Source organism: Monodelphis domestica, chromosome 7, assembly GCF_027887165.1.
Source record: "Monodelphis domestica isolate mMonDom1 chromosome 7, mMonDom1.pri, whole genome shotgun sequence".
Classification (NCBI taxonomy): Eukaryota; Metazoa; Chordata; class Mammalia; order Didelphimorphia; family Didelphidae; genus Monodelphis; species Monodelphis domestica.
The window spans coordinates 94,307,583-94,319,989 of NC_077233.1; the positions used below are offsets into that span (position 1 = coordinate 94,307,583).

At 38.6% G+C, this 12,407-nt stretch overlaps 1 protein-coding gene across 1 annotated transcript; it reads right to left on the reverse strand.

Annotated features, from left to right (window-relative positions):
* Nucleotides 1-8,943: 8,943 nt before the first annotated feature.
* LOC100026525 (5-beta-cholestane-3-alpha,7-alpha-diol 12-alpha-hydroxylase-like) lies at nucleotides 8,944-11,563 on the reverse strand. The gene has a single exon (XM_001377067.4). It carries the CDS (start codon nucleotides 11,431-11,433, stop codon nucleotides 9,907-9,909), a length of 1,527 nt encoding a protein of 508 aa, XP_001377104.3. The 5' UTR covers nucleotides 11,434-11,563; the 3' UTR covers nucleotides 8,944-9,906.
* Between the last annotated feature and the right edge of the window lie 844 nt (nucleotides 11,564-12,407).

Genomic DNA, 12,407 nt, shown 5'->3' on the forward strand with positions numbered 1-12,407 from the left:
GGATTAGCTTTTCTTATCTCTGTCTGGTGTTCAGAGGCTTTAGTCCTGGGCAGATTGTCAGTTCTATGAGCTTTCCCTGGGTTAAACTGAGTATGCCTTCAGGCAATGACTTTCACTGGAACTGGAATGGAAGAGTCCGACCAGGGGGCCACACTCTCCCCCGGTTCTCTCTGTTTCCCTGCTGCTAAGGTGCCCCCTCCACTGGGTCGGGTTGCTTTCCGGAAGTTGCCTTCAGAATAGCTGGCCGTGAGGCTGTTTTGTCGGCCCTGAGGGTTGCTGTTGTTTCAGAGGACCCTGCTCTCTGTGGGGGAAGGGGCCGCGGCTTCACTGAGACTCCGATAGAAGGATCCAGCTGGTGAGGCTGTCTTGCCCGCCCTGAGGGTTGCTGTTGTTTCAGAAGACCCTGCTCTCTGAGGGGGGAGGGGCAGCGGCTTCCTGGAGCCTTGGACTCTGCATTCCTATCCCTTAGGTCCAAGTGATCTCGGGTTCTGGCTTTTGAGGGGGGCCGTACCTTTTGATCCAGGTCTAGGTCCAGGAGGAGGATTCCCAGGGTCTATGCTGTTGATCGTTTTGAATTTCGGCGCCTTAGGAGCTTATAGTTTGAGATTGGTTGGGAAGGGTTTTCCAGAGATCTGAACTTTATCTTTCTCTAAGCCGCCATCTTGACCGGAAGTCTAGAGTCTTTTTCTTATGGAATTCTTTAATGTTTATTTTCTTTTTCTGTGATGGGGCTGTTTAAGCTTTCTGTTCCTCTTTTAACCTGAGAAGTCTGTATTTTTGCAATATTCATCTATTTCACTTAGATTGTCAGACTTATTGGCATATAGTTGGGCATAATTCCCAATAATCACTTCATTGGCTGTAATTTCACCTTATTCATTTTCTACACTAGTAATTTGGTTTTCTTTTTAAAAATCAAATTAACAATGGTTTATCTATTTTATTTTATTTTTCATAAAGCTACCTCCTTGTCTTATTTATCAGCTTAAAGGTCTTCTTACTTTCTCTTTTATTTATCTCTTTTTTGATTTTTAGGGTTTTCAATGTGATATCTAATTTGGGATTTTTTATTATTCTTTTTCTAGTTTTTTAGTTGCATACCCAATTCATTGATTTGATCTTTCCCTATTTTATTATCATAAGCATTTAGAGATATAAATTTCTAACTTTAAGTATAGCTTTGGCTGCATTCCATAAATTTTGATATGTTGTCTCCTGTAATAAAAAAAGATAATCTGTGTTGAATATATTTCTAGTTACAAGAGATAATCTGTGGAGAACTATTTCTAGTTGCAATAACTGGTATACTCTGGCTTGAGACTAGAGAGAAATACTAGGGGAAACCTCAGTATGCCTATTTGAAAATGGAAATAGAAGTATTTCTTCAGAGAGAGATATAGAGATGTTGCTAGAGGAGTTACTCTGGGGTACTCTGGGGTTGCCTATAGATCACTAATGGCTAATAAGTAAAGATATTTCCTACCCTCTTCCTCCCTTCACCTCCCAGTTTCCACCCATACCCTTTCTGCCTCCCTTTCCCCTCCCACATCTTAGTCAGCCCCCTTCTAAGTAACTTAGGGTAACTATGAGATTTCAGAGAAATATTCTTCACTCTTCCTTTATCAAGTAAAGGGTTTTATTGGGAACAATTGGATGAAGAACTGAGGTAAGAGGGATAGGAGTGACCCTAATATATAAGGAGAATTAGGAGGGTTTGGGGAATGTCAGTCCTGTCACAGCTGTGACATAGAGACAGTCAGGGAGATGGAGAACAACTGTTAAATCTTCATTCTTCTTCCAATTACACAAAACCACCAACAAAAGTTAATTTCTTCTCAGATTAATTCCAGAAGCCCTCCCAAAGGTCTCTCTCTCTGCCTAGATCAGAAAAAGCCCATCTCTCTTGGTCAGGAACCCCAGAGAAGAGGTTTCTCCCTTGGTCAGTAACCCCAGAGCCCAAGTCTCAGTTTATCCCCTCTGGCCAGGCTCCCAACTGCCTTTTCTGGGAACATTCTATTTGGAATCTTCACCTTGATTGACAGATCAGGTCATTTACTTTGGTGTGCATGCTTGTCTTGTCTTGTAAATCCTCTCTTTCTTCATGTCTCTTCCATACTCCTCATCATTCTCTTCAATGAAATGGTTGTTTCCATGATTTGTTCTTTGAACTAGTCATTCCTAAGGATAAGATTATTTAGTTTCCAATTGAATTTTTAGTCTTTCTGCTACCCTCTTTTGAATGTAATTTTTATTGAATTATGGTCTGAAAAGGATGCATTTGATATTTCTGCTTTTCTACATTTGGTTGTGAGGTTTTTTTTATGCCATATTATATGGTTACTTAGTGTGAAGGTATCATGTACTGATAAGAAAAAGATATATTCCTTTCTGTTTACATTCAGTTTTCACCCAGAGGTCTATCATATCAAACTTTTCTTTTTCTTTTTATTATCATACAAAAAACACTTCCATGTTGGTCATTATTGTAAAACCATACTCATACAAAACCAAAACCCCCAAATAAAACCTTAAACACAATGATACGAAAGATAGTATGCTTTGATTGTATTCATCCTCTTCATTTGTGATGAGTTCACCCTCTTAATTTTTTATACTGAATATTTTATTTTCTTCTTTCCTTTTTTTAAAATCAGATTCACCAATGCTCTATTTTATTTTTTTTTATAAAACCTAATTCTAGTCTTATTTATTAGTTCAATGGTTCTCTTTCAGTTTTATTAATTTCTCCTTTAATTTTTAGGGTTTCCAATTTAGTCTTAGTTGGGGATTTCTAATTTGTTCTTTTCCTATTTTTTAAATTGCATGCCCAATTCATTGATATGCATTTTCTCTATTTTACTGATATAATCTTTGGAGATATAAATTTCCCCCTAAGTGCTGCTTTGGCTGTGCCCCATAAATTTTGAAATTTTGATTTGTCTCCTCACTGTCATTCTCATTCATTAAATTATTATTTCTATAACTTGTTCTTTGACCCATCCCTTTTTTAGCATTAGATTATTTCATTTCCAAATAAATTTTGATTTGTCTTTCCATGGAACCTTATTGATTATAATTTTTATTGCAGTATGATCTGAAAAGCATGTATTTATTATTTCTGCTTTTCTGCATTTGGTTGTGAAATTTTTGTGTCATATAACACGGTCAATCTTTGTGTAGGAGCCATGTACTACAGAAAAAAATGTACATTCCTCTCTATTCCCATTCTATTTTCTCCTGAGATATATTAGTTCTAAGTTTTCTAAAATTTTATTCACTTACTTTACTTTGTTCTTATTTATTTGTTTGTTTGATTTATCTAGATGTGAAGAGGGAAATTGAAGTCCCCCATTAGTAAAGTTTTATTTTCTATTTCCTCCTGTAACCTGTGATTTCTCCATTAGAAATTTAGCTTCTATGCCATTTGGTATACATATGTTTAGTATTTACATTGTTTCATTGTCTATTGTGTCTTTTATCAAGATATAATTTCCTTCCTTTTGATTAGACCAGTTTTTACTTTTGCTTTGTCTGATATCTTAATTGCTACCCCTGCTTTTTTACGTTAGCTGAAACATAATAGATTCTCCTCTAGCCCCTTACTTTTATTCTGTGTGTCTCTCTCCACTTTAAATGTGTTTCTTGTAGACAGAATATTGTGGGATTTTGGTTTTTAATTCACTTTGCTATCCATTTCCATTTTAAGAGTAAGTTCATCTCCTTCACATTTACAGTTATGATTATGAATTGTGTTTCTCTTCTTTTCCTTCTGTTTACCCTTCTCTCTCTCTTCAGTCTTTCCCTGTTCACAAATGTTTTGCTTCTCATCACCACCCCTTCAATTTGCTCTCTTTTTTTGTTCATTCCTTCCCCCTTCTTTTATTTCCCTTTTCCTCTTAATTCCCTATATATAAATATTATGTTATCAATTATTAATATAATAAATTATTAATATATTATGGTAGAGTTCTACAGCTGACTAATTATGGGTGTTATTCCCGCTTTGAGCTAAATCTGATAAGAGTAAATGTCAAGCATTGCCTGCCATACCTCCTATCCTCTCCTCCACTGTATTGACTCTTAAGCAATGCTTCATATGAGATAATTTACCCCCTTCTGTTCTTCTTTTTCTTTTCTCCCCATGTGTTCCTCTTTCCCATTCTTTGATTTATTTGGGGGGGGGGTATCAATTCTTCCTATTCTGCTTCCTTCCTTCCTTCTTTCTATGTATACTCCTTCATACTTAATAGTAATAAAACTCTTAAGTATCTTAAATATTTCAAGTACCTTAAATATCTCAAGTATGATGAATATTTAAAATATTTTAATTATCAGTTTCCCAGGTATTGATGTGCTTGGTTCAACATTATTGAAATCCATAAGTTTTCACTTTTCTATTTAATCTTTTATTCTTGGGTGTTAGATTTGGTCATCAAATTTTCTTTTTAGTTCTGGGGTTTTGGTTTTGTTTTGCTTTTGTTTTTTGGTCAGAAGTGCCTAGAAATTCTCTGTTTTATTAAACACCAATTTTTTGTTCAGTTTTAGTGGATATGTAATTCTTGGTTGTAGGCCTAGATCTTTTGCCTTTCCAAATATTACATGTTATGCTTTCCAGTCCTTTAATGTAAAAGCTGACAAATAGTAATGGAATCCTGACTGTGGCTGCACTATATTTAAATTGTTTCCTTCTGGCTTCTTATAGTATTTTTTTCTTGGTCCTTTGCTTGTGTCTTATTATTTTTTGATGCCATATGGAATCATTAGCTTCCATTTGCTCAATTCTAATTTTTAGGAAGTTATTTTCTTTTATGAGATTTTTGTTTTCTTTTACATTTGGCCCATTCTAGTTTCCAAATTGTTGAATATTTCTATTATTTTGTTTACCATTTGGTTTTTAACTTCTTTTCAAGCTCTTCCAAGAGTTCTTTTGAGGTCTTTCTCATTTTCCTTTGGGGCTTTATGTTTGCTTTTTGCCATTGTTGCCCTCTTCTAAATTTATATTTTGATCTTCTCTATAACTAAAGTTACTTTCTAAAGTTAGGTGTCTCTTTGCCTTTTGCTCATTTTCCTAGTTATTATCCTCTCACCCACTCCCACCCCCCATCCCTTGTTACCTTGTCTATCTATTAAGGTTCTGCTCTGCTCCTGGGGTAGTGGGAAAATTGCTCCAGACTTGCAGTATAGATTTCTCTCATTCTTGGAGTAGGCATGACTATATTTGGGTTCCTCCATGTGCACTTTGAGGAGGGAGTGTGGATAATTTCTTGTAGGGAGACTTTTGGCTGCTTTGTCCAGCTAGATTCTGTTACCTTTGCTGTCAGTTTCTCTCTTGTCTCCTATGCTGGGCTGCTCCCTGCCCTACTCTTTTGTTACCTCACGCTGTTTGGAAGGAGGTAGGACTGCTTCCCAATCTGTTGGTTCATCCTCAGGCTACATTAAAGCACCATGGGTTGTCCTGAATTCTGCCAATTCCTGACAAACTAGCTGGGCTCCTCTCCTTTATCATCCCAGTAAGACATGACCTTTCTGCTATCCTTTGTTTTGAGGTGCTTTGTTTTTGAGGTGCTATTTTTGTGTATTTAAAAGGTTTGGATGAGCTGAGTGTCCCTTACTCCACTATCTTAGTTCCTGGCATCTAGCCCAGCTTTTCACATTATAAACTGCTTTTTCACCTCCTGGGAATCTTCTTTTATCTGCACATATCTGATAATTAGTTCATTAAGTGGATTGTTTGTCTGAACCCTTAAGGTAGAAATAATCAATTCATTATATCTTCTGGGTCTGAGGAATCTCTGCTACCAGATTGAAAAAGGGTATAGAAATTTAATATTTAATTGAAATATTGTTGTGAAATAAATTTCCCTGTAATCACAAAGTTATTCTAGGATCAAGATGAAACAGTTTCTCACCCAAGCTATGGAACTAGTTTGGGATCTTAGATCTTTTTTTTCTTTGATCTTAAAAGAACAACAGGATTAAGGGCAGGACTGGGAGCCATGGTGAACCTGATTAATAGTGTACTCCACAGCATATTGAACTGACTCAGTCATTTGGCAGAGAGGAAAGAGTATATGAGCATCTTTGTTCTCTGGACAAAGGCTCCCCTCTTCTTATAATAAAGTAACAAGAAAGGAATTGGGGTCTCTAAACCCACCTCCTCAGTGACTATTTAGCAATCAGAGATTTCTTAGGATGTCCAAGGGGAGGGACTGAGTGATGAGATCATAAATGATATATAAGAATTATCTTGATCAGTTGATTAATTAACTAACTAAAATTAAGAAAAAACTGTCTTAAGAACTTCATTTGTTACAAGGTCATTATTTAAATTCAGGTCCTCTAACTCCTAATCCATTGCTCATTACATTACCCTCCTTACCCCTTCCATCAAACTCCTTCTACTGAAGGTTGTTTGAGCTGAGGAGCGACTGAACATTTAGTGTCTGATGAGGTACTAAGGAATTTCTATTCTTCCTTCACAGGGAATTTGTACTATGATGGGAATAATGCCTTTAATCTCCCACCCCAAGAAAGATGTATTAGTCTTATAAGGAAAGTATTGATGGTAAAATTTCAGGTATTGGGGTAGTGCAAAAATGGAGATTTGAACCCCAGACTTCAATCCCCAGAAGTCCTTGGTACTTCCCAGAATTCCCTATAATCTGACCTGAGATCCCCACCAGGGTGAGATCACAATTTGTATTTAAACTGGCTATAACGCCTACTTCGATCTCTTCTTTCACTTCTAAGCACACGCCTCTCTCTACCTGGCATGGGAGATGTAGTGAGTAAGATGTAAATGGGCTAACAGCCCTAGGCTGTAAACCTCAAAATTCCTTAGACTTATAAATGTTGGAAATTTCACCATTGGGATATTTCATACTTGGAAAATTTCTTACTGATAGTCTATTGGAATGGGAACCCCATTGGCATGGGAGGTTCCTTCTTTTCCCTTTTTCAGATTACTTTAGGACAGAAACCTTTTGCTGAACAATGGAAAGGACTTTGACCTATGCTTAAGCATAGAACAGGAATTTCTTTGAATCATGATTGATTTTAGAATTGATACAATGGAGATACTTGGAATAAATCTCCACCCTATTCAGTCCTAACAGGATTGAGTAAGGGCTGCAAATTTAATCATTTGAAAATATGACCTTCAACAGACATGTGCAAAAGCCAGAAACCTCTGGGCGGTCCTGGGTTAAGCTAGAGCCTCCATTGGCACAGGGAAATTGATGAACAGTGATTGGTAGATGGGAGAACTGAGAGGAGGAACTTGGAGGGTTTCCTTAAAGATAGGAGGGTCTGGAGACTTGAGGGTGGTTGAGGAGTTTGGTCGGGGTGATTGCGGTGGACTCGGAGAAGCTTGCGCTGAAGGAAGCTGAAGGTGGGGGCCTCTGAGACTGTTTCTCCATTTTGGTCACGTGAGTGATAGGGACTGATCTCTTTTCTTTGCCCCAGCTATCTAAGGGCTTGGGCCTTTTGGCCCAGCCTAAACAGAAGGGGTATTTAAGCCCTATTCCCTTCTCTCCCTTTTTCTTTCTCTCTATCTCTAATTCCTTTCTTCCTCCTATTGTAATTAAACTCCAAAAAAGGCTGACGGCTGACTTGAGTTTTTCATTTAGGAATTACATAGCTGAATTCCTTGGCGACCTTAAATTAATATATATCAGTCTTTTAAAGTGATTCCCTTGTAACAAGGCACATGCTTTTCTTATTTTGTATTTTCTTTATTCCTTGATTTCTAATAATCGTTAATAAACCTCATAAAATTATAATACTACTTTTAATAGAGAAACTAATTTAATCTTTATAGTAGGTCAAGAAGAGATATATTTGGGTAGGAGCCTTTATATTCTACTATGTGGGTGATCACCAGTCTTCTCTGGAAGTCTAGCAAAAGGGATCAGAATCTGGTTTTTGTTCCTCCTGAAAGAGTTAAATTTCTTTCCACCCACCCCCTTTCTTCCTTTTTATTTTTACCCACCTACTTTCAAAGAGCTTCTACACTAAGGTTGTGACTAATCCTCTAGAGGGAATATGAAAAGGACAAAATCATCTACAGTCCGTGGTTTTCCTCAAGTTGTAAAAAGAGTCAAACTAACAAGAGAGAAAAGCATTTTCTCATCTCTCCCTTCATACCAGCTACTCTCCAAAAGCATCATTCTCTACCTAGGGGAGGTGATAGTCACTCCTATTTTACAGGTGAAAAAAGTGAAGGTCAAAATGGTATTGTAGTTAATTAAGAGGATGAGAGAGGGGTCAGCTGGGTAGCTCAATAGATTGAGAGCCAGGCTTAGAGACGGGAGGTCCTGGGCTCAAATATGACCTCAGATATTTCCCAGCTGTGTGACCATGGGCAAGTCACTTAACCCCCATTGCTTAGCCCTTAACGTGGTAAGGGTTTTTAAAAAAATAAAAATAAAAAAATAAACAGAGAAAAAACTGACTAAGAAACCAAGATATCAATTGTTTCATGTAGTACCAAGTTATAATAGAACTTCCAAGATGGCCAGCATATTCTCATACCAGCAAGGAAACTCTTATATATGATATCAAATTTCGGAACTGGAAGGGAACTTATTACATTGGAGTTAGAATGTTAGAGACACTTTATATACATCATTTCATTCTAAATGTATCATCTGACCCCTGAGGAAACTGAGGCTCAGAGAGAGACTGTGACCTGCTAAAGGCCCCACAGCAATTAAGCAGTAGAGGGGGACTGAACCCATAATGTGGGATTCTAAGCCCAGGGAAATTTCTGCCATACCACACTGCATCCCACTGAAAAGTATTACTATTCAAAACAGTTAGTATTAATCCCTTTAATAATTTATATTTTGTAAGAGTTAATCACAGCAGCTAAGTTAAACTAATATTAAAAACTTGTTTCAGGATACAGTTACTTATAGAATCAGTAAATGAGCAACTATATGGTAATTTTTTTACTCAATAATATTTTATTTTCCCAATTAGGTTTAATAACAATCTTCAACATACATTTTCTGAAATTGTAAGATTCAAATTGCTCCCCCCAACCCCCACCCCCTGATCTGGATTATAAATGTATCATCATTCAACGATAGGGTAATAGTAAGCTTTACTATAAGAAATACATTTTAAAAATAAGAAAAATCATTAGATTTAGAAATCATAAGTTTTCATTCTCGTCCTTGAAATCCTTGAAAGGGAATTGGCGAACACAACAGCTTCTGTAATCCTAAACCACAACCCTGCCTGCTATTCATAAAATAACAGAAAATTCTTGCGACACCAAAGTTCCAGCTTTAGAAAAGTTTGTCAAAACATACTTTCAGCAGTAGGCTATGAAATGACAGACATTAGGTCTATCTAATTCAATAGAATATTAAATTCAGTAGCTGTCCCACCTTAGACACTCCCCATTCCACCCTTGTTACACCCAGCTATTGCATATTACAAAGCACCTGTTTCTCATCTCTTGTAAAATCGACCATATTTTGTCATAATTCCCTGTATTTTTGAACACTAACAAAATCCAAAAATGTATTTCTTCTTTCTGTACTATAAAATAAGGTTTGTGAATCATCTACTTGTCTCTATCTGTCTTTGAATCAGTGATCTTTGGTTTATGGTAATCACTGGCCTTATAATAAATAAAATTATCTCAGACATTTGTTTCACAGTCTTTTCCTTTTCAGATAAGGGTTGTTGTTTTCTTTTACTACCACCAAAAAAAAAAATGCACTGATTCCCACCAAATGATCAAAAAGTTACTTGGTGAGCAACTTCAAAAAGTGATGAGAACAATAGCCTTGTTATAGGAGAGAAAATACTGGGGAATGAGTGGATGATTAGAAAGAGGAAGTGATGACTTCCCCACTGCATCCCTAAGGTTGTGCAAAAATTTTCACCATCAATTTAGAAGCGCAACCGATACCGGAATTGGACATCATACATTGGCTGTAGGGGACCCATTCCCCATCGCTTCACGTTTATTGGAGGGATCCCCGCCTCTTGATCAACTAACTCCATATCATATTGTGTAACCATCAAGAAGATAAACATTTTAATCTGATTGAGGGCCAAGAACCTCCCAGGACAGAGGGTGGTGCCAGCACCCCATGGCAACATGTGAGATTTGATCCTCCTCCCTTGCTTGTAGAAAACTACCTTTTGACTGCCATCGAGGGTCAGGAAACGATCATATTTGAATGTGGTGGGGTCTGAGTGGATTTCTGGGTCCATATGGAGGAAAAGGTAGGGGAAGACGCAAACTTCATCTCCCTTGCGGAGGGCATACTCTCTGCCATCATCCATTTTCAAGGTCATATCCTGCATGACAGATCTGGCCAGGAAAGGGGCAACCACCAGGCGTAATGTCTCCTCCATGACACTATCCAGCACTGGGGTCTGTTTCAGCATATTATAATCAAAATTGATGGGCACCCCACCTGGTCTCTTCTCCTTCCCCATTTTCCTGAGGATTCCTTCTGCCTCCTCTCTCACAGCCTTCAGAGCCTCGGGATTCTTCAGAAGGAAGAAGAGAGTCCAGAAATTGACACCAGTTGTGCTGCCTTGGGAAGCCCAGAGCAGTACCAGGTTATTTTGACTCTGTCCTTTGTCAGACACTCCATTTTCAATCATCTCTTGCTGAATGGAATGGATCCATGAACTCACATTATCTTTCTCCAGGATCTGTTGTGAAGAGAGAATGTCCCAGAAAAAGTGTCTGAGCCTCTTCATTTCTTGCTTCTCCTTGGGATGAAGTATGGAATAAAATGCCCGAGGAAAGAGTCTGTCAAATTTCCTAAACTCCTGAAAGACTTTCTGGGAGTGGAGGAGGTCCTGAATGCGTCCTGTCTTGCCACTAGTGGGGAAGCTCCCAAACAAAGCCAGGTAACCAGCTCGAAAGATAACGCTGTAGCAATATTCAAGTAGCCCATCCTGCTTCCACTCCTGGCTTGCTGGTCTTATACCACCATCAGGTTCTAGCAACAGGGTCTGTAGGTTATCCATCACAGCCTGGGTGATAACAACCAGACTACTAGCCGACAGGTGCTTTGTGTGGATATTACTCGATATCTTCTGATGGCCTTCCTCGTATTGGATATCAAAGATTTTGATCACTTTCTCAGAAACCAATTTGGAAAAGCCCAGCTTGTCTTTGCTCTCCTTCAGGATGGCATCATAAGTGAAGGGGTCTGTGACAAAGGTGACATATCGACCACAAAGCTGAACCGTGAAGATGTCCCCATGGCGCTCTTGCATCTTCTTCAAGAAAATGGAAGCATCCTTAGAGAATTCCTTGCTATAGCCCAGCCAGGGGATGGGGCCCTTGTCTAGCGGGGGCTCTCTGGCCTTCCTCTGCCGCAAGGCCCCTAATTTGTACAGCCCTATCAGGACGATGGCCACCAGGACTATCAACACGGACGCCCAGAGTGCCATGACCACAGCACAAGAGATCTGTGATCCCAAGCAGCTTAGGAAAGAGTAAAGGTGCTCTTTGAAAAGGAAAGGCTTTTTATAAGCGCAGGAAAGGCGCCTGCTGCTTGTACCTTGTCCTATGCTTAGCTGAGTACTAGAGATTAGTAATATGGAGTCAGGCCAGAAAGCAAGAATTGTGCTGAGTTCACTGTTTACACAAGCCAAAAAAGGTCAGGAGATATTGTTAGGGAAGGAAGCCAAGATTGCATTTAATTTGTAATTTACCTTCTGGACCCCTGCCAAAAGGCTTTGGGAAGGAGGGAGGACAGATTGGTAGAGTCAGAGGTGGGCAGGAATCCAATTTGAATCAGTAAATGTCTTCATATCTTCTTTCCACACTCTGTCAGAGTCAGGAGGGAGTCAGAACAGACAAAGTCAGAACCAGAAGTCTTTAAGAGTTTCTGGTAAAATCTTTTGTTTTTATTGTTAGATTTAAACAGTAAAAATTTTAGTGAAGATGATATGGTGGAAACTGAGGTTAAGAGGGCTAAAGCATTTGTAAATCCATGGCACTTAGCCTTGTTGTTCCATTGTAGCATTCACTCTTTTTGACTGTGTTCTTTTCAATAGTTCCTGTCTGCTACAGTCATCATGAATTGAACCAGAGAGAAAGGAGGGACTAACTTTGCCCTGGTTCACAGAAATGGGCTTCTTTGTTTGATTCTCTGTTGTTTGCCTTCCATTTCAGGTGCCAGAAGTAATTCCTCACAGGAGCAGAAATTCAAGCCATAGTGACCTTGGAACTAGGAATGCAGCCAGCCTGCTCAGCATGAAAGCTCTGAAAAGCCAGGGCATCTGGGGGATTTGAGGCCAAGGTGGGTTTGGGATTTGGAACACAGGAGCTACAGAAATTAAACTATAGACCTAATCTCCTTCAACTCCCCAGAGGCTGAGGTGATGCGAGAGGAGAGGAGGATTATGCCTCCCACATATCA